This window comes from Octopus sinensis, linkage group LG29 (genome assembly GCF_006345805.1).
Source record: "Octopus sinensis linkage group LG29, ASM634580v1, whole genome shotgun sequence".
Classification (NCBI taxonomy): Eukaryota; Metazoa; Mollusca; class Cephalopoda; order Octopoda; family Octopodidae; genus Octopus; species Octopus sinensis.
The window spans coordinates 12,473,638-12,497,388 of record NC_043025.1 but is presented as its reverse complement, the minus strand read 5'-3'; the positions used below and the strand labels follow the sequence as shown (position 1 = coordinate 12,497,388).

General features: G+C 41.5%; 1 protein-coding gene across 3 annotated transcripts; it reads left to right on the top strand.

The window, feature by feature from the left end:
* The first annotated feature begins 5,627 nt into the window (after positions 1 to 5,627).
* On the top strand, positions 5,628 to 19,275 carry LOC115226039 (mitochondrial ribosome-associated GTPase 2). 3 transcript variants are annotated; one of them, XM_029797011.2, is made up of 7 exons: positions 5,628 to 5,773; positions 10,368 to 10,514; positions 11,495 to 11,645; positions 12,936 to 13,051; positions 13,965 to 14,186; positions 15,691 to 15,829; positions 18,786 to 19,275. In XM_029797011.2, the coding sequence occupies exons 2-7, from the start codon at positions 10,371 to 10,373 to the stop codon at positions 19,241 to 19,243; spliced, it is 1,230 nt and encodes a 409-aa protein (XP_029652871.1). In that variant the 5' UTR covers positions 5,628 to 5,773; positions 10,368 to 10,370; the 3' UTR covers positions 19,244 to 19,275. The 3 variants fall into 3 exon arrangements, with proteins under 3 accessions (XP_029652871.1, XP_036370893.1, XP_036370894.1); XM_036515000.1 differs by having other exon boundaries at positions 5,642 to 5,771; positions 10,365 to 10,514; XM_036515001.1 differs by lacking the exon at positions 5,628 to 5,773 and adding an exon at positions 5,857 to 6,005.
* Positions 19,276 to 23,751: the final 4,476 nt, after the last annotated feature.

Genomic DNA, 23,751 nt, shown 5'->3' with positions numbered 1-23,751 from the left:
AAAAAAAAATATATATATATACACACACACATAAATACATATATATATATATATATATATATATATATATACATAAATTACAAATTGAGATAGGGGTTGTAAGTGCAACCCACCATGGGATAACATGTATCCAATATACTGCTAGTAAAGCACCCAACAAAGTTAATACATAAATGCTAAGAACTGCGATGCAATTAATTCATTTACTGTATTATATGGGCAAAGGTAAAATGATTTACCACAAATTACTAATACAAGATAAGAAAATGGAGAAACACATCTTAATCTATAATCATCTACCAGGTAATACCTAATCACATAATTTATTAAACCACTACATATGAACATTAATAAATTATGTGATTGAGTATTACCTGGTAGTTGATTATTGATTAAGATATATTTCTCCATTTCCTTATTTTGTATATATACATATATATATATATATATGCACACACACAAATGTAATACAAACAATACATAAACAAATATATATATACGCACACATACACACACACACATACATATATACATGCATACTTATATACACGCACACACAGTTCATTATACAGTCGAGAATGCAATGTTTGGACGCATCTATTGATGTTGTGTCCTGGAGAGTCACCTGGGCCTTTCAGCCGCTGCAACTCACATGCACTCTTGTCAACTTGACCCCTAATGAGGCTGACCAGGCCGCACTCTGATGACCTCACTGGTCGACCCGGTTGACGAGAGGCTGCCATTTGCCTGAAATGCAAGTTTGGAGAGGCGGTGCTTGTGGTACACGGGATAGGTAATGGAGAGCTCGGGGTGGGATGGGGGGGGGCTCTTTTTGCTTTTTTTTTTTTCTTGCGTGACAGTGTCTCACCTTTTACTTCTCAGCAATTCTTTTTCGAATTTTTTTTTGATTTTTATTTTTTTAATTTTTATTAATAAAAAAAAAAAGAATTTTTTTATACTCTTGGATTTTGTCATTTTTTAAAAAAATCTTTTAGCTTTTACTTGTTTCAGTCGTTAGACTGCGACCTTGCTGGGGAACTGCCTCAAAGATCTTTTAGTTGACTGATCTGGCAGAGTTGCTCCAGCTGGGCACCCTTTGTTTTTTTGTTTTTTTTTCTTAAACCTATTAGTCTCTTTTGCTGTGATGGAGGACAAATACTCACACAAAGGCACACATAGATACATACATACATCACCGTGACCAACCAGGCTATTAGATGTTGCTACACACTGCTGGTCACAATGCGCTTCGCATTGTTATAGCCTTCAAATGACGCCACCCCGCTGGCTAAGCGAGCAGGCCAACAGAAGAAAGAGTGAGAGAAAGTTGTGGTGAAAGAGTACAGCAGGGATCGCCACCACCCCCTGCCGGAGCTTCGTGGGGCTTTTAGGTGTTTTTGCTCAATAAACACTCACAATGCCCGGTCTGCGAATCAAAACCGCGATCCTACAACTGCGAGTCCGCTGCCCTAGCCATTGGGCCATTGTGCCTCACATACATACATATATATATATATAATAAACCTTTACATAAATAAATAACGTGAAATACACGAAGGGACGAACAAAAAGACAAACGGGTCATTCAAAGCCTTCATTCTTCAGTCAGAAACTGATCCCTCATCGCAGATTTCGGCTGTTTAATTCTGAGATCCGCTCTGAATCAGCCAGCCACAGAAGGAAAGAATGCAACAGAGACGAACAAGAAACGAAAAATCTTTTTTGGAGACAGTAACAGTTAAAATCATGGATGACACAGGTGCCTTTGATTGACACATAAAAAGCACCATTTGAGCATGGTCGATGCCAGTGCCACCTCACTGGTCCCATGTTGGTGGAATGTAAAAAGCACCATTTGAGTGTGGTCGTTGCCAATGCTGCCTGACTAGACCTGTGCTGGTGGCACGTAAATAGCGCCATTCAAGCATGGTTGTTGCCAGTACTGCCTAACTGGTCCTCATGCCAGTGGCACGTAGAAACACCCACTACACTTTCAGAGTGTTTGGCGTTAGGAAGGGCATCCAGCTGTAAAAACTTTGCCAGATCAGATTGGATCGACCCCAGTACACAACTGGTACTTAATTTATCAAACCTTAAAGGATGAAAGGGAAAGTCAACGTCAGCGGAATTTGAACTCAGAACATAAAGACAGACGAAATACCTATTTCTTTACTACCCACAAGGGGCTGAACATAGAGGGGACAGACAAACGGATTAAGTCGATTATATTGACCCCAGTGCGTAGCTGGTACTTATTTAATCGACTCCCGAAAGGATGAAAAGCAAAGTCAACCTCGGCGTAATTTGAACTCAGAAGGTAGCGACAGAAGAAATACCTATTTCTTTATTGCCCACAAGGGGCTAAACATAGAGGGGACAAACAAGGACAGACAAAGGGATTAAGTCGATTACATCGACCCCAGTGCATATCTGGTACTTATTTAATTGACCCTGAAAGGATGAAAGGTAAAGTCGACCTCGGTGGAATTTGAACTCAGAATGTAGCGGCAGACAAAATACCTATATCTTTACTACCCACAAGGGGCTGAACACAGAGAGGACAAACAAGGACAGACATAGGTATTAAGTCTATTACATTGACCCCAGGGCATAACTGGTACTTAATTTATCAACCCCGAAAGGATGAAAGGCAAAGTCAACCTCGGTGGAATTTGAACTCAGAACGTAGCGGCAGATGAAATACCGCCAAATATTTCGCCCGGCGTGCTAACAATTCTGCCAGCTCGCCGCCTAAAAAATCATATATATATATATAATTGTCGTATGGTGATTGTCATACGCTGATGACAGGTCAAAACCTCGAAACTGCAGTCCGTGCGTATCACTTAGGTTGACGAGGGAAGGGTGACTTCCCTTTGCAAATACAGTAAGAGCACAGAAAGTGTGCCTAAAGCCAGCCGGAGACGATGTTCTCCTGGGGCTACAATCTACAGTAACACCCACCCTTAGTGGTTAGCCATATTGAGATGGCAAGTATACCTCACATATATATAGTCAGTAAATCATAAATCCAAAAGAAGAAACACAGTCTAAGTTCTTGGCCGGTCTATGGGGTTACCCAGGGTTTCGCGTCCATGAATCTCTTAGCATTACAGCGTCTCATCAGACCACTGGACGCGGTACTCTGGCTAGCGCTATAGACCGGCCATAAATACCTTTAAATATATATAAATTCAGGGTGAATACTTGATAAATGGAAGCACCTGTATATGCCAGCTAGTAGCAGAGGTGAGAGGACATATGTATCAAATGAAATAAAATGAAAAATAGAACACAAAGGACGTTGCGGTACATATGTTTCGAGCTTTATAGAACCACTTATTCTTACATCAATGCATAATCGACATAACAGATGGTTTAATGCTCTCTTCAGCCGCATTTCTCAAACCTTTCATAATGTGATACAAGTCTTTGGTGTAGCAACTGCATGCAGCTGAAGATGGATTTTAAACTATCTGTTATATCGATTATGCATTGATGTAAGAATAAATGGTTCTATAAAGCTCGAAACATACGTACCGCGACATCCTTTGTGTCCTATTCTTCATTTTATTTCTTTAAATATATATATATATATACAACGGGCTTCTTTCACATTCCATGTACCAAATCCACTCACATTTGTCGAAAAATTTCATTTTAAAAAATCTATTTTTCTGAAAGTTATGCGGGAACATACCCAACTCATGTGAATTTTCTGAATCTCCTCTTTATTTTCACAATAAAATCTAATATAATCGGAGTGTTAAGTAGCTTGTTTACCAACCACATGGTTCCGGGTTCAGTCCCACTGCGTGGCACCTTGGGCAAGTGTCTTCTACTATAGCCTCAGGCCGACCAAAGCCTTGTGAGTGGATTTGGTAGACGGAAACTGAAAGAAGCCCATCGTATATATGTATATATATGCGTGTGTGTGTCTGTGTTTGTCCCACTAGCATTGCTTGACAACCGATGCTGGTGTGTTTATGTCCCCGTTACTTAGCGGTTCGGCAAAAGAGACCGATAGAATAAGTACTAGGCTTAAAAAGAATAAGTCCCAGGGTCGATTTGCTCGACTAAAGGCAGTGCTCCAGCATGGCCGCAGTCAAATGACTGAAACAAGTAAAAGAGTAAGAGTACACCATCTGAAACGTATTTCTAGAAAATTTCATTGAAAAATATTCATTTTTTATTCTTTTAGAAGTTATACTCTCTTTACTCTTTTACTTGTTCCAGTCATCTGACTGTGGCCATGCTGGAGCACCGCCTTCTAGTCGAGTAAATCGACCCCAGGACTTATTCTTTGTAAGCCTAGTACTTATTCTATCAGTCTCTTTTGCTGAACAGCTAAGTTACGGGGACGTAAACACACCAGCATCGGTTGTCAAGCAACGGTGGGGGTGACAAACACATACATACATACATATATATATATATATATATATTCAATATGAGCTATATGTAGATATGCATAAATTCTATAGGTTTAAAACCTTTCATCGGATCTCCATGAATCGAACTTTCTTCAATGCAGCTAATCCTACAACCTCTTTTGTATCTACCCCTTTTGATGTTTGGGAATTCTCTGATATTTTTTCGGCTGACGAGTACGAGCCATCTGTATTCACTGCATTTTTTGTAGCTTATTAAAGATGTCCTCGTACGAAACGATCGTACTGAGATTTTAATCCATTCTTGTTGCTTTTTTCCTATATATATAACAATTTAGGAGTGACCTTAACAGGCCATTCGTCCACCAGAAAGAGCAGCCATAACTCACACTGCCAAGTAGTAGTAATTCAGAAATTTCTATCTAATTTCTGAATTACTACTACTTGGCAGGTGAGTTATGGCTGCTCTTTCTGGTGGACGAATGGCCTGTTAAGGTCACTCCTAAATTGTTATATTTATATATTTAGTCTTTGACTATTTTCTCTTTTCCACTAGGCCGCTGGTAGCGATAAATTTCTATTGAATTTTTTGCTACCCTAAATTGACTATATATATATATATATATATACGACGTGCTTCTTTCAGTTTCCGTCTACCAAATCCACTCACAAGGCAATGGTCGGCCCGGGGCTATAGCAGAAGACACTTGCCCAAGGTGCCACGCAGTGGGACTGAGCCCAGAACCATGTGGTTGGTAAGCAAGCTACTTACCACACACCCACTCCTATTTTTTTTTCTTTTAGAAGTTATGAGGAAACAAAATTTGCTGGGTGCACTCATGTGTAGGGATAGAAAAATGCTTAAACAATTAAGTACTACTTGAGAAGAGTGGTCCCGGTGCGCGCACTCGCGTAAGCTAGTCGTGACTAGTCGATCCTACAACGACTACCTAGCAACGTAAATAAAACACAAAATAAATAATTTTTTTTACACAAAGTAAATAAAACACAAAAACACAAAGGATCGACTAGTCACGACTAGCTAGCGCGAGTGCGCGCACCGGCACCACTCTTCTGAAGTAGTACGAAACAATAAACGGTTCAGCTAGGAAAATAAATTAAGGAAATAAAAACAGAATTTTACGGAAATTATTGAACGAATAATACTTTTTATTTCTCATAAAATTTTTTTCCGAAAGATCGCCGCTCCATCCGTGACCACTGCATAAGAAATTTCATTCATTCACTGATAATACCATAAAACCGGAAGCACATGTTACAACACCGACCTATCATTCACTTCCGGTTCAGGTCATCGCGTCCTGTTTTTTGGGTCCCGAGACCTTTCTTCTGGAATCAATTACCTTGACTGTCGGCCCCAGGTAGGTATTTACGTATTTGATGGGACTCGATCCCTTGATGAAGACATTTAGTATATAAAAACACTTATTCTTTACGCACACACGACTTCATTATTGTATATCTTCGCTGAAACCTCTACAAAAGGTCCTTCATCAAGGTCTTTCTCGGAGAGACGTTCCAGCCATGACCATCACGTACTATTATTACGTCTATGGTCACTACGTTGTTCGATGAATCGTTTCCTGTTTTAAGGTTTGTTGGGTTTATGTAGTTTGGGGGGAGATCTGGCTGCTATTTTTAACCCGGGGGCACGACCGCGTGGAAAGACACCATCGTTGGGGCGACCTTGTGTTGTTGTCGAAGACAATCCAACCGTGACCATTTCGTCTGTCTCAATCTGATAGATGGTACCATCTGAGAACAGTGGTCCCGGTGCGCGCACTCGCGTACTCGCGCATCCGCGCTAGCTAGTCGTGATTAGTCGATCCTACAACTAAAACACAAAGTAAGGATCGACTAGTTATGACTAGCTAGCGCGAGTGCGCGCACCGGGACCACTGTTCTCAAGTAGTACCCTGATAGATTGTCTTTTGTCTGATGTATCGTTCTGTTATTTAAGAATGTAGGGCGTGGTTCGTTGGAGGTTTGGCTGCTATTTCCAGCAGATCTAAGTTAAACCTTTTGCGTTTTACGTTTGTGGCTTCACCATGGAACGATCCTTATTCCTTAAGAAGCAATAAGACCAAGGTACACATGGACACTCTCTCTCACTTACACAAACACACACAGACACACACACATCGAGTTTATTTCGGCCGATCCAATGACCTGTTCGTTCGGAGTTTCCCCGACCTGTACCCGGTTCTGCAGACAAGATAACACTATAGATATATATACATATATATATATTGTCCTTCATTCGTATACATTCGATCCTTTTTCCAAGAAATCTAATGCTCGTAGCTTAGTTTTTCCTTGGAGCTGGCCAGATCGGAGCAATTTCAAGATTAATCAGCCGAAATTGCGAGGATGATCCGGTTCTTGACTGAAGATTGAAGGCTTCGAATGTCCCGTCCGTGTTTTTTGTATCGTCTTCTAAATGTTTTGTGTTCTTGTCCCAGTTTGTATTTTTCTACATATAATATATATATATATATATATATATATATATTATATATATATATATATACTCCTTTACTTGTTTCAATCATTTGACTGCGGCCATACTGGAGCACCGCCTTTAGTTGACCAAATCGACCCCAGGACTTATTCTTTGTAAGCCTAGATCTTATTCTATCGGTCTCTTTTCCATAACCGCTAACTTACGGGGACGTAAACACACCAGCATCGGTTGTCAAGCGATGTTGGGGGGACAAACACAGACACACAAACATATACACACACGTACATAAACATATATATATATATATATACATATATATATATACATATATATAACGGGCTTCTTTCAGTTTCCGTCTACCAAATCCACTCACAAGGCTTTGGTCGGCCCGGGGCTATAGTAGAAGACACTTGCCCAAGGTGCCATGCAGTGGGACTGAACCCGGAACCATGTGGTTGGTTAGCAAGCTACTTACCACACAGCCACTCCTATGCCTATATATATATAAATACATATATACGACGGGCTTCTTTCAGTTTCCGTCTACCAAATCCACTTACAAGGCTTTGGTCGGCCCGGGGCTATAGTAGAAGACACTTGCCCAAGGTGCCACGCAGTGGGACAGAACCCGGAACCATGTGGTTGGTTAGGAAGCTACTTACCACACAGCCACTCCTATGCCTATATATATATAAATACATATATACGACGGGCTTCTTTCAGTTTCCGTCTACCAAATCCACTTACAAGGCTTTGGTCGGCCCGGGGCTATAGTAGAAGACACTTGCCCAAGGTGCCACGCAGTGGGACAGAACCCGGAACCATGTGGTTGGTTCAATTGAATATTAATTTGATTAATAGCAATTTAAAACCAGTGGTCTAGCATATAGAAAAATCTGAAGATTCAGAAAAATTATATTACATACATATAAGAGGGATGACCTCTTAGTGGAGATCTATTTTGCTAGAAGTAGACCCCCTATGGTCTTACCACTAAGAAAGGAATGTTCTCAAGAAAATTTAGCTAACGCCAGAACGTAAGTGCGCAAGACAAATGAAAAGTGAGCGTTGGGCCCCACGGAGGCAATGACCAAGACCTGGGGCATTATGTTGTGTTTGTGAAGAAGGATTGGCTGTGTGGTAAGTAGCTTGCTAACCAACCACATGGTTCCGGGTTCAGTCCCACTGCGTGGCATCTTGGGCAAGTGTCTTCTGCTATAGCCTCGGGCCGACCAATGCCTTGTGAGTGGATTTGGTAGACGGAAACTGAAAGAAGCCTGTCATATATATATATATATATATATATATGCAGGAGTGGCTGTGTGGTAAGTAGCTTGCTAACCAACCACATGGTTCCGGGTTCAGTCCCACTGCGTGGCATCTTGGGCAAGTGTCTTCTGCTAAGCCTCGGGCCGACCAATGCCTTGTGAGTGGATTTGGTAGACGGAAACTGAAAGAAGCCTGTCATATATATATATATAATATATGCAGGAGTGGCTGTGTGGTAAGTAGCTTGCTAACCAACCACATGGTTCCGGGTTCAGTCCCACTGCGTGGCATCTTGGGCAAGTGTCTTCTGCTATAGCCTCGGGCCGACCAATGCCTTGTTAGTGGATTTGGTAGACGGAAACTGAAAGAAGCCTGTCATATATATATATATATATATATATGCAGGAGTGGTTGTGGTAAGTAGCTTGCTAACCAACCACATGGTTCCGGGTTCAGTCCCACTGCGTGGCATCTTGGGCAAGTGTCTTCTGCTATAGCCTCGGGCCGACCAATGCCTTGTGAGTGGATTGGTAGACGGAAACTGAAAGAAGCCTGTCATATATATATATATATATATATGCAGGAGTGGCTGTGTGGTAAGTAGCTTGCTAACCAACGACATGGTTCCGGGTTCAGTCCCACTGCGTGGCATCTTGGGCAAGTGTCTTCTGCTATAGCCTCGGGCCGACCAATGCCTTGTGAGTGGATTTGGTAGACGGAAACTGAAAGAAGCCTGTCATATATATATATATATATATATGCAGGAGTGGCTGTGTGGTAAGTAGCTTGCTAACCAACCACATGGTTCCGGGTTCAGTCCCACTGCGTGGCATCTTGGGCAAGTGTCTTCTGCTATAGCCTCGGGCCGACCAATGCCTTGTGAGTGGATTTGGTAGACGGAAACTGAAAGAAGCCTGTCTATATATATGTATGTGTATGTGTGTCTGTCTTTGTACCCCTAGCATTGCTTGACAACCGATGATGTTGTGTTTTTACATCCCCGTAACTTGGCGGTTCGGCAAAAGAGACTGATAGAATAAGTACTGGGCTTACAAAAAGAATAAGTCCCAGGGTCGATTTGCTCGACAAAAGGCGGTGCTCCAGCATGGCCGCAGTCAAATGACTGAAACAAGTAAAAGAGAGAAAGACCCATCAAGCCGAGAAAAATCACAGTCGTGGCAGATTCTGGTGTCACGCAAATGGCAAGGGCATCCAGCTGTAGAAAACCCTGCTGAATCAGACTGGAGTCTGGTGCAGCCTTCCAGGCTTGCCCAGCCCTGGTCAGAAAGTCCAACCCATGCCAGCATGGACAACGGACGTATGATGATGATGCTTAATTAATTACAATAAATATTCTTTTCTACTCTAGGCACAAGGCCCCAAATTTGTGGGCCTTGTGCCTAGTCGATTAGATCGACCCCAGTATGCAACTGGTACTTAATTTATCGACCCCAAAAGATGAAAGGCAAAGTCGACCTCGGCGGAATTTGAACTCAGAACGTAGCGGCAGACAAAATACCTATTTCTTTACTACCCACAAGGGGCTAAACACTGAGAGGACAGACAAGGACAGACAAATGGATCAAGTCGGTTATATCAACCCAGTGCGTAATTGGTACTTATTTAATTGGCGAGCTGGCAGAAACGTTAGCACACTGGGCGCAATGCTTAGCAGTATTTCGTCTGCCGTTACGTTGTGAGTTCAAATTCCGCCGAAGTCGACTTTACCTTTCATCCTTTCGGGGTTGATTAAATAAGTACCAGCTACGCACTGGGGTCGATGTAATCAACTTGATCCCTTTGTCTGTCCTTGTTTGTCCCCTCTATGTTTAGCCCTTTGTGGGTAGTAAAGAAATAGGTACTTATTTAATCGACCCCGAAAAGATGAAAGGCAAAGTCGACCTCGGCGGAATTTGAACTCAGAAGGTAACGGCAGACGAAATACAGCTACGCATTTTGCCCGGTGTGCTAACGATTCTGCCAGCTCGGATCCTTAATTACAATTAATATTGAACATAAAAACCTGTTTACTACTACTACTACTACTACTACTACTACTACTACTACTTCTACTACTGCTACTGCTATTATATAACTACAGAAGCTAAAATACAAATCAATTATATTCTTTTAGTTTTCTGATTTTCTAATTACGATAGCATTCATTAATTAAGCACCACCACTAATGTGAATATGTGACATTCATCCTTTTCCATCCTCAGATAATGTTGAACTACTGTCGGTTGTATTTGATCCCTGCTTCACTCAGACATGTTGGACAGAGGTACGTCTCTGAGCAAGGATTTAAATATGGGTTCACTCCGCCTCAAGCTTTGAAGAACAAGAAACCAAGGGCACAGACCTCCGAGGTAAATGTTTTATACATACACATACATATAAATATTATATATATATATTATATATTATATATATATATATATATATATACATATATATATATATGTATATATATAAGTAAATATATATGTAAATATATATATATTGGCGTTAGGAAGGGCATCCAGCCGTAGAAACACTGCCAGATTTGACTGGGCCTGATGAAGCCTTCTGGCTTCACAGACCCCAGTAGAACCGTCCAACCCATGCTAGCATGGAAAACGGACGCTAAACGACGACGATGATGATGATATATTCTGTATTCTTTTACTTGTTTCTGTCATTTGACTGTGGTCATGCTGGAGCACTGCCTTTAGCCGAGCAAATCGACCCCAGGACTTGTTCTTTGTGAGCCTAGTACTTATTCTATCGGTCTCTTTTGCCGAACCGCTAAGTTACGGGGACGTAAACACACCAGCATCGGTTGTCAAGCGATGTTGGGGGAACAAACATAGACACACAAACACACACACACATCATCATCATTTAACATCTGCTTTCCATGCTAGCATGGGTTGGATGATTTGACTGAGGTCTGGCGAACCACACTCCAGTCTGATCTGGCAGAGTTTCTACAGCTGGAAGCCCTTCCCAACGCCAACCACTCCGAGAGTGTAGCAGGTGCTTTTACGTGCCACCGGTGCGAGGGCCAGTTTGGTGGTATATACGTATATACTACAGGCTTCTTTCAGTTTCCGTCTACCAAATCCACTCACAAGGCTTTGGTCGGCCCGAGGCTATACTAGAAGACACTTGCTCAAGGTGCCACGCAGTGGGACTGAACCCGGAACCATGTGGTTGGTAAACGAGCTACTTACCACACAGCACCATATGTATATATATATCGTACACCTCATGTATATAATTTACCACCACCACCACCACCACCACTACCATCACTGCTATCTGCCTTAATCTCTGAGTCTTTCTCTCTCTCTCTCTCTCTCTGCAGAATGATCGACCTTTCATTGACTACAAAGAGGTACAAGTGACTGCCGGTCGAGGGGGCGATGGCTGCCTAAGCTTCCTTCGCCTCCCACAGAATGAGTGGGCCGGTCCAGACGGTGGAGATGGCGGCAATGGGGGACATGTAGTGTTTGAAGGTAAGTAGATATTGTGTTGTGTTATTGTTTAAACCCCAGGATAAATCTTGACCCAAGAGACACCGCTACGGAAAATGGGATTTTTTTTCTAGCGGTGTCAAATGAAAATGTCACCCATAATTATAACCCTAGTATCGATCTATTGCATTTCAATCTATTTTAGATTTAGGGTTACAGTTAGGGTTAGGGGTGGGGGAAGGGTATTTTTTTTCTTCACAATTGTAAATAAACCCAATCTGTTTCTTAACCCTTTCGTTACCATATTTCTGCTGAGATACTCTGTGTTTCTTTCAATTAATTTTAAATATAACAAAGAATTTAGTAAAATAACTTAGTTATCATTCAGTTAGTGTTAGGAACATAAATTGTGACTAAGGTTTGGTGGAAGATTTTAATTCAAAACTTATGAAAACAAGACATTTGTACTACAGAGCCAGAGATGGTTTCAACCAGGTTGGTATCAAAAGGGTTAAGAATTGTTTCTCTATTATATATCTTAACCCTTTTGTTGAGATGCTCTGTGTTTCTTTCAATTAATTTTAAATATAACAAAGAATTTAGTAAAATAACTTTGTTATCATTCAGCTAGTGTTAGGAACATAAATTGTGACTAAGGTTTGGTGGAAGATTTTAATTCAATACTTATGAAATCAAGACATTTGTATTTAGAACCAGAGCCGGTTTCAGCTGGGTTGGTAATGAAAGGATTAAAGGAGGGACATATTCATTATGCACAGAATGTTATTTACCTAAATGGAGGTCAGCGTTTGATTAAAATTGGTGAAATGCTCGAAATTAAAGACGAAATATGTTACAACATATAGAATTTTCTCAATAAAGCCAAGAGAAAAAAGATGTTTTATAAACACATTCTACCAGTGTACAAAATTTAAGTGTTTAGTTACGTGGAAATTGGATTTGGTTTGCAAAGATTCTTTATGTGAGTTCGTGTGTTGAAGCATATTTTGTTGTGTCTAGGGACACAAATGGCTATAAGGCACAAAAAGAAAATGACTCTCCCCAGACACAACAGGATATATGTATATATATATATATACATATATGTATGTATGTATATAGCAGTGTTCCGGTATCAATACAGGAACATGGATAAGGACCAATCCAGCTCAATGGACAAAACTGTAAAGACATTTCGCCAGATGTTTTGGAATATGTTGTAGAAATTGTGTTGAAAAGTGCCGTTCAAAAGGAAAAGATCTGACTCCCTCAATCTGTTGTTGACAATGATGATTTTGTGTTTATTAATTTTTGGTGTTGTTTTCTTTGCAGCAAACCGCAACTTCAAATCTCTGGGTCACGTGAAGACGTTGATATATGGTAAAGACGGCGCCAATGGGCGGAACAACAACAGACATGGCAAGAATGCCGGCCATTTCATAGTGAATGTAAGTGGTGGTGGAAGCTCTCTTTAATTTTTTACCCTTTTACTTGTTTCAGTCATTTGACTGTGGCCATGCTGGAGCACCGCCTTTTAGTCGAGCAAATCAACCCCCAGGACTTATTCTTTGTAAGCCTAGTACTTATTCTATCAGTCTCTTTTGCCGAACCGCTAAGTTACAGGGACGTAAACATACCAGCATCAGTTGTCAAGCGATGTTGGGGGGACAAACACAGACACAAACACACACACACATACATACATACATATATATAGTTAATCCAAACATGAAAACACAACAAGGCGAGGATGTGGAACAAATATAGTATTATTGGACGCTCAGGAAAGAAGGAGGGTTTAACGTTTCGAGCGGAGCTCTTCGTCGGAAACATAGGAGAAGGAAAGATCCAGAGAAGGGAAGACAGAGGAAAAAAAATTGCCAGCAGTACACACGAGGTCATATTAGGACAGGCTTCTTTCAGTTTCCGTCTACCAAATCCGCTCACAAGGCTTTGGTCGGCCCGAGGCTATAGTAGAAGACACTTGCCCAAGGTGTCACGCAATGGGACTGAACACGGAACCGTGTGGTTGGTAAGCAAGCTACTTACCACACAGCCACTCCTGCGCCTATATATATATACATATATTCGATGGGCTTCTTTCAGTTTCCGTCTACCAAATCCGCTCACAAGGCTTTAGTCGGCCCAAGGCTTTAGTAGAAGAAACTTTCCCAAGGTGCCACGCAGTGGGACTGAACCCGGAACCATGTGGTTGGTAAGCAACCTACTTACCACACAGCCACTCCTGCGCCTTTGTTTTTTTTTTTTTTGCATGTCTTTTTTTGTTTTGATCTTGATTTAACCTTGTGGCCCTTAGCCATTAACGACCTAATTCTTTCTCTTGTCTACCGCTGTCCCCAGGTGCCGGTCGGAACCATGGTGAGGAACGAACAGATGGAAATCCTGGGCAATCTCAAGAAAGCAGGCAGCTACTTCTTGGCAGCGAGGGGGGGTGCCGGAGGCAAAGGGAATCGGTTCTTCCTTACCAACGAGGAGAGGGCACCATCTTGTGCTGAGACGGGAGCCGAGGGGGAGCAGCGTCGGTTGAGCCTTGAGCTGCAGGCATTGGCACATGTTGGACTCGTAAGTACACACTTTTCCTCATCCTCTTCATAACATTCTTCTACATTTTCCTCCTCTTCTATCTCTTCCTCTTCAATTTTTCTTCTTCTTCTTCTTCTTGTTATTATTATTATTATTATTATTATTGAGTGAGAGAGCAGTGCATGCCATCAAAGTGACACTGGGGTAAAATATACGAAGCCCAGTATACCCATCATGACTACCCGTCTGATAAGGGTACACTAGGCACATGCATCACAACCATATGTGCGCGACATGGTGATCTCATATCAAGATAAACAGCACATGACCTTGCAGGTGGGGCCCAGTTAGAATTTTCTTCAGGTTGAGTAACCCATCCCGCTCAACAGGTCCCTGAATAAGGGTTGTTTAAGAATGTTGAAAAAACCACCCATGTTTCTAGAGGTGAATTATCCAAACCCCAAAGAATCCCTCTCAACACATGGCCATGATGCTCCCCCACTACTTCTGCTCGTGGTCAGAGATGCACATATCGTCAGCCACTAAGGGACATGCTCAACTGGTTATGGTCAAACAACTGACAAGCAAATCTGTGGTATTGAGCAGAATATTTGCTGTAGCCCATCTTTTATACCAAGACAAAACAATGTACGTGATAACACTTCCAATCAGTTAAGATCAGAAGCCATGAGAGCCACTGCCTGGTACTGCATCAGGGCATTTATTATTATTATTATTATTATTATTATTATTTTCAATTCTTCTTCTTCTTCTTCTCCTACTATTCCTCCATCATTTTATATATATACTCTTTTACTTGTTTCAGTCATTTGACTGCGGCCATGCTGGAGCACCGCCTTTAGTCAAGCAAATCGACCCCGGGACTTATTCTTTGTAAGCCCAGCACTTATTCTATCGGTCTCTTTTGCCGAACCGCTAAGTAACGGGGACATAAACACACCAGCATCGGTTGTCAAACAATGCTAGGAGGACAAACACAGACACACATATATATATATACATATATACGACGGGCTTCTTTCAGTTTCCGTCTTCCAAATGCACTCACAGGGCATTGGTCAGCCCAGGGCTATAGTAGAAGACACTTGCCCATGATGCCACACAGTGAGACTGAACCCAGAACCATGTGGTTGGTAAGCAAGCTACTTACCACACAGCCACTCCTGCGCCTATATATATATTTATGTGTGTGTGTGTCTGTGTTTGTCCCCTCACCATTACTTGACAACCAATTCTGGTGTGTTTATGTCCCCAAAATTTAGTGGTTTGGCAAAAGAGACTGATAGAATAAGTACTAGGCTTACAAAGTCCAGGGGTCGATTTTTTTCAACTAAAGGCAGTGCACCAGCATGGCCACAGTCAATAAAGAGATTAAAAGAAAAAACAGACTTTTGCTTGCAGACTCTGTAGATATCATTTTCTCTGTATAACTACTTTCAGTCTGTTAACCATTCCAACTTAGGCCATACTGGAGCACACCTGTATATCCTCTAACCTCCTCTGTCTTCTCTTTCTCTTCCAGATCGGTTTCCCCAACGCTGGCAAATCCACCCTTCTACGAGCCATCAGTCGCGCCCGACCTCGGGTAGCTGCGTACCCTTTCACCACCCTCAACCCTCACATTGGCATGATAGATTATGATGACTATATCCAAGTTGCAGGTGAGTTCAGGTATCCACAAACACACACACACTGTTTAAAGAGTTTAAAGACAATATTTCACAGGCATTCACTAATTTCCTCTGGTTCTGGTCTAACGACCCTCCACGTTTGTTTTCATTCGGTTTTCTTGTATGTCTCCACTGTCCTGTTTTTGTTCCCAACTTTGACCCTCCACAAATCCCAAATTTTATTTTGCTTCAGTGCCGGTGGCATGTAAAAAGCACCAACCAATCGTGGCCGCTGCCAGCCTCCCCTGGCATCTGTGCTGTGCCAGTGGCACGTAAAAAGCACCAACCGATCGTGGCCAGTGGCACGTAAAAAGCACCAACCGATCGTGGCCGGTGGCAGATAAAAAGCACCTACCGATCGTGGACAGTGGCACGTAAAAAGCACCAACCGATTGTGGCCGCTGCCAGCATCACCTGGCATCTGTGCTGTGCCGGTGGCACGTAAAAAGCACCAACCGATCGTGGCCAGTGGCACGTAAAAAGCACCACCACCCGATCGTGGCCGGTGGCAGATAAAAAGCACCTACCGATCGTGGACAGTGGCACGTAAAAAGCACCAACCGATCGTGGCCGCTGCCAGCATCCCCTGGCATCTGTGCTGTGCCGGTGGCACGTAAAAAGCACCAACCGATCGTGGCCAGTGGCACGTAAAAAGCACCAACCGATCGTGGCCGGTGGCAGATAAAAAGCACCTACCGATCGTGGACAGTGGCACGTAAAAAGCACCAACCGATCGTGGCCGCTGCCAGCATCCCCTGGCATCTGTGCTGTGCCGGTGGCACGTAAAAAGCACCAACCGATCGTGGCCAGTGGCACGTAAAAAGCACCAACCGATCGTGGCCGGTGGCAGATAAAAAGCACCTACCGATCGTGGACAGTGGCACGTAAAAAGCACCAACCGATCGTGGCCGCTGCCAGCATCCCCTGGCATCTGTGCTGTGCCGGTGGCACGTAAAATGCACCAACCGATCGTGGCCGGTGGCAGATAAAAAGCACCTACCGATCGTGGACAGTGGCACGTAAAAAGCACCAACCGATCGTGGCCGCTGCCAGCCTCCCCTGGCATCTGTGCTGTGCCGGTGGCATGTAAAAAGCACCCACTACACTCACGGAGTGGTTGGCGTTAGGAAGGGCATCCAGCTGTAGAAACTCTGCCAGATCAAGACTGGAGCCTGGTGCAGTCTCCTGGCTTCCCAGACCCTGGTCGAACCGTCCAACCCATGCTAGCATGGAAAACGGACGTTAAACGATGATGATGATGATGATGGGAGCAACTGCTTTCAAAGTCTTATATTGTCGTTAAATGCTCAAAATAGGGAGTAGAAGGACAGCTGACAACTGATGAAGGGTCGTTCTCTATGTTACTTGTCTTGTTTCCCATCTGTTTCTTTCGTTGTTTGCGTACCTATCTTTATATTCGTATCCCGTGTCGTTTATGTTTTTTGACGTCCTGTACGCATATCTCTCTTTTACTCTTTTACTTGTTTCAGTCATTTGACTGCGGCCATGCTGCAGCACCGCCTTTAATCGAGCAACTCGACCCCGGGACTTATTCTTTTTTGTAAGCCCAGTACTTATTCTATCGGTCTCTTTTTGCCGAACCGCTAAGTAACGGGGACGTAAACTCCACCAGCATCGGTTGTCAAGCAATGCTAGGGGGACAAACACAGACACACATACACATACTTACATATACATATATATATACATATACGACAGGCTTCTTTCAGCTTCCGTCTACCAAATCCACTCACAAGGCATTGATCAGCCCGGGGCTATAGCAGAAGACACTTGCCCAAGGTGCCACGCAGTGGGACTGAACTCGGAACCATGTGGTTGGTTAGCAAGCTACTTACCACACAGCCACTCCTGCGCCTATATATATATATATATATATATATATATATATTATATATATATATATACACACACACATATATATATGCATATATACGACGGGCTTCTTTCAGTTTCCGTCTACCAAATCCACTCACAAGGCATTGATCGGCCCGGGGCTATAGCAGAAGACACTTGCCCAAGATGTTACGCAGTGGGACTGAACCCGGAACCATGTGGTTGGTTAGCAAGCTACTTACCACACAGCCACTCCTGCGCCTATGTATATATCTGTATACATCTATATCTATAAAAGGCAGGATGTGTGTGTGTGAATGAAAATTATGCATGTCCACAAACTAGCACGCATATTGCTCCAATTTTAGGAGGATATTCAAACTTGACACCAGTGTTACTTAGGACTCATGGGATCTTTGAATGCTTCAAATTCTCCCCAAAAAAAACAATCAATGAGCGGAAAAATCGATAAAACGATTCCTTAGGGGATTTCCCAATCAAATTGTCTGCAATCTATTTTCAGCCAAACGTTTACTAATTTCAACAGATTTCGCTCAAATTTTATGTCAGTGTTATTTAGTTTGGTTTGAAACAAAGCACTTGATTAGCTTAATAATCAATCCTAACTTAATCCCAGGCATCACCGGGCTATACTGCTAGTATATATGTATGTATGTACGTATTTGTATATATATATATATATATATATACATGTATGTATGTATGTATATATATACATGTATGTATGTATATATATATATATATATGTATATATGTATATATATATATGTATGTATATATATGTATGTATATATATATGTATATATATATATATATATATGTGTGTGTGTGTATGTATACATACATATACATATGTATATATATATATATATATGTGCGTGTATATATATATATATATATATATATAGATATATGGTGGTGATCATGACAACGATGACAGTGATGGTGGTGGTGGTGGTGATGATAATGATGACAGTGATGATGCTGATGATGATGACTGCATGTTTTCAAACAAACAAAAAAAAAACTAATTAATTTCCTCTCTCTCTCTTTCTCTTTCCGTCTCCTACAGTTGCTGACATTCCAGGTTTGATCGAGGGAGCGCACCTCAACAAAGGGCTCGGTTACTCCTTCCTGCGCCACATCGAACGCTGCACCTGCCTCCTCTACGTCGTCGACCTGTCGGGCCACAAGTGCTGGACGCAGCTGACCGCGCTGAAGACCGAGCTGGAGCACTACCAGCCGGGCCTGTCGAAGAGGCCCCACGCCATCGTCGCCAACAAGATCGACATACCGTGGGCACAGAAAAACCTCGAAGAGCTAAAGGGCCACGTGGACATGCCCATATTTGCCCTGTCGGCAAAGAATAAGCAAAATATCAGTCCCCTTGTGGACCACGTGAGGACTTTGTACGACAATAACGTTAGTAACCATGACAGCGAAGACAGTGATGATGATGATGATGATGATGATGATGGTGGTGGTGGTGGTGGTGGTGGTGGTTATGGTGGGAGAAGGACTTATTTGTGATTATAAAGTATTTAATTTTGGAAACTAGTTTACACCTGTATCTTTTTCATTCTTTTACTTGTTTCGTTCATTTGATTGCGACCATTCTGGAGCACCACCTGAATGGTGTTGTTTTTTTTTCCCCCGCCTTTTTTTTTTTTAGTCGAAGAAATCGACCCCCCCCCAAGACTTATTGTTTGTAAGCCTAGTACTTATTCTATCGGTCTCTTCTTTGGCAAACCGCTAAGTTACGGGGACGTAAACACACCAGCATCAGTTGTCAAGCGATGGTGGAGGGGACAAACACAGACACAAAGACACCCACACATAAATATACATACGTACGTACATACATGTATATATGTATGTATGTATATTATATATTACGGAGATGTACTCGCATAGCAAGTGACTTGATCTGAGATTGTGTGCTGGAACGAAAACAGTTGCAGTGTGGAAGGTGTTTGTAAGCCATTTAAGAAGCACACAAAAGACGTTCGATTCACTTCAACATTTAAGTTTAATTTGTCAAAATATTTTCGTTGCTAAAATCCGCGACCTGTTCACTGACAAAAATCCGTGATATATAAATATATATATATATATAGATTCAGATGAATATGGTTAGTTGAGGTAATGCAGTATGATCGTTTCATGCAACTCCATTTAATTGAACAATGCAATCATTACATCAATTTAAAATGCAGAGCAATCCTCAGCTGCACAAACACATAGAATTAAATTAAATTAAAACAGCTGGACACATTAGTATATTTATACTTAAAATCTCCAAAAAGTTAAGGAGATAGGCAAGAAACATGCTATCTTCACTCCAGCATAGAAGCTTCTATGCTGGAGTGAAGGTAGCATGGAAAGCGGACGTTAAACGAAGATGATGACTCTAAGACAAGATCTGATAGAATAGGAACTTGGAAACAGGGCATGTTAGGAAACAAGGTTTAAATCTTCTCTTGAGAAAGAATACTCAGCAAAAGAGAAAGGATTTGGGATAGTCATGGATGGAAGGGCTGAAACAGCATTGTCATAGCAATAGCAGGCAAGCCTTCCGGATATTAGAAGAGAGTAGATCAGTATCAACAGAACAGATTGAGGCAGACCAGAGATTTCATCACCAAATAAATTGTATAGAAGAAACTACTGAAGGTGAGAAACCTAATGTAGAAGCTAGAAAGTTCTGGGGGTGATATTTGGGATAAGCCAGCTAATCCTAATGGAGATGCAGCATGGCTAAAGAATGTAAGGGAAGAAGTAGTTAGTGAGAAGCAGTCAGATTTTAAATTAATTGTGGAAGTCGGTTACGACGACGAGGGTTCCGGTTGATCCGAATCAACGGAACAGCCTGCTCGTGAAATTAACGTGTAAGTGGCTGAGCACTCCACAGACACGTGTACCCTTAACGTAGTTCTCGGGGATATTCAGCGTGACACAGAGAGCGACAAGGCTGGCCCTTTGAAATACAGGTACAACAGAAACAGGAAGTAAGAGTGAGAGAAACTTGTGGTGAAAGAGTACAGCAGGGATCACCACCATCCCCTGCCGGAGCCTCGTGGAGCTTTAGGTGTTTTCGCTCAATAAACACTCACAACGCCCAGTCTGGGAATCGAAACCGCGATCCTACGACCGCGAGTCTGCTGCCCTAACCACTGGGCCATTGCGCCTCCACGATTAAAACTAATTAGTGCATTAATGAGTAGAGTATTAGGAAGGATGCCAAATTGAAAGGGCCCAGGATCAGATTTAGTTCAAGAGTACATGGGAGATTGAGGAAACAGTTTCAGGATTGTCTGAATGGAGGAGTTGTACTTAATTGGATGACTAGAGGGAAAACAGTGCTCCTTGTGAAAGGCAAAAGCAGTCACTTACTTGCCATTGGTGTGGAAGCTGTTTGCAGGAATGCTCTCAGTAAGTAGTTATGAGCACGTTAACAGCCAGAATTTGCTGACAGAAGAACAGAATGGTTGCAGGATAAAGGCTTGAAGAATGTATGATCTATTATACACAGACAAAACAGCCCTAAAACAAGTGAAATATAGAAAGAACAAATTAACAATAGCATTGACAGATTATAAGAAAACCTATAACATGATTCCACACCCGTGGATAAGTGAATAATAATAATAATAATAATAATAATAAAAACATTGTGTACAGTGCTCAGGTGCACTACAACTCATCTAAAGTGTACGTATAATCAGGTGTAGTTTCGGCGGATTTTGGAAAGCATGAGGGCCTTAAAGGATGCAGTGTCATGGCAGTCAACAACTGACGGAGGCAGTTTGTTCCATGCTTCAGCAACTCTGAGCGTGAAAAAATGTTTCCGAAAGTCATGGGAGCTGTGCTGTTTTCTGACTTTGTAGGCATGTCCATGTGTGTTGGACACATGGAGATCAAAAAGGTGTTCAGTGTTGTTGGTGAGGTGGTTGATAACTTTGTGGGTGTATACCAAGTCCGTCGCCAGACGCCGGAGCTTCAGTGAATTGCATATTACAGACAACATATGAGAATTAATTAGTTACTGCATGAAAGTAGATCTATATTGAGGTGGAAAGTTAATATCAAGAGAAGAATTTTCTAACGAGATTTCTTATCACTTCTAATTCATTCATTCATTGTTCGACCATGGTCGAGATAATGGAATTTACTATGTTACACCAAACTTCACGGTCCATCATAGCATTACAGAGGTCCTGTTGCTGGATGCCTGTATCCCTGGAGATTACATCTGGGTAGGAGAGTGTGTGCCCTCTGGTATCGCGAGCAGATGGCTTCCAGAGAAGAGTAGAAATTACCTTGCTTTCAGCTCTACAACAATGTCCAGCAAACTGGACTCTTCTACATGTCTGGACTTTTAACATGTCTATGTGTGTGTATGTGTATATATATGTATGTATATATATCATCATTCATTGTTCGACCGTGGTCGAGACAGTGGAATTTACTCTGCTACGCCAGACTTCACGGTCCATCATGGCATTACGGAGGTCCTGTTTCTGGATGACTGTATCCCTGGAGATTACAACAGGGTAGGAGAGTGTGCACCCTCTGGTATTGCGAGTAGATGGCTTCCAGAGGAGAAGAGTAGAAATTACCTCTTTTTCAGCTCTACAACAATGTCCAGCAAACTGGACACTTCTACGTGTCTGGACTTTTAACGTGTTATTAATCTCAAGTCAAATATCGGTACAGTAACTAGTATTCATAGTCAATATTAAATAATAATAATAATAATGAAATTATTGTATACAGTGCTCAGGTGCACCACAACTTGTCAAAAGTGCGTATAAAGCATATATATTCCGCCTATATCAATATAATAACACCAGGAAGGAATTTTTATTGTTTTTTTTAACAGTTTCGTGAAGTATTTTAAATAAACTTCTTTAAATATTTCTTAGTAAAAATAGCTGTAACGGAACAAAAGAAAGAAGGAATGTGAAATTGCTTCACCGGTTTTCCCAAGAGGGAGATAACTCCATCCGATTCTCTGTGTGTGTGTATGTTATATATATATATGTGTGTGTGTGTATGTATATATATGTGTGTGTGTGTGTACATATGAATACATATACATGTATATACACGCACACATACATACATGTATTTAATTCATTGTACGCATAAGGATTTGAAAGTGATCAGCTGAAATACTTGGGTACTAACGACACGCACATATATATATATATATATATATATGCATTTGAACATACATATACACAAATATATATAAAACACACACATACATATATCAATGGAAATACGCGCGCGCACACACAACATACAGTGACGTAGTGGTTTGTTGCGTAGCACGTAACGCCGACTCGCTTAAAACTATTTTTTCGCTTCCCCACCATATTTGTTTATCATATATTCTCTCTCTAGTTGTTCAAAAACCTCTCATCGTCGTCCCCTGGATTGTCGAGAGAAGCTGTGTGGCAAACACGGCATTCGTCCTCCCCTCTCCTCGATCTCTTCTTTTTTACAACCAACACAGGGGGGTCGTTCTTCCTGCCGCACGTAAGGGGCCTTTTTTTCCAAGACATACCCGTAATTATCTCCCCCTTTATTTCTCTCCTCCCTAAAAACACTCTTGTATTTACAACACTCTATATATATATATATACATACATATATATATATATATATATAATAAATATATATATATATATATATATAATTTATATATATATATATATATATATACTACACTATATATCTGCATACATATATACTCACGCAAACACACAGACACACACATATATATATATATACATACATACACACATATATACATACAGCTAAACATGTATATATGGTGTATATATGTATGTGTATACACGTGACACGATATATAACGTACGTTTATAACATCTCCACGGCGTACGTACAGCCGTACATATAATATATACACACATTCAACGTGTATATATATATATATATTATATATAGATATATATACATATATATACACACATCTAACGTGTATATATATATTATATATAGATATATAT

Bases quoted from the DNA above. Each gene is read 5' to 3' on its own strand.
- LOC115226039 (XM_029797011.2), top strand. From the start codon at position 10,371: ATGTTGAACTACTGTCGGTTGTATTTGATCCCTGCTTCACTCAGACAT. The intron at 10,515-11,494 runs GTAAATGTTTTA...CTCTCTCTGCAG, and splicing joins CAAGGGCACAGACCTCCGAG to AATGATCGACCTTTCATTGA. The intron at 14,187-15,690 runs GTAAGTACACAC...TTTCTCTTCCAG, and splicing joins CATTGGCACATGTTGGACTC to ATCGGTTTCCCCAACGCTGG.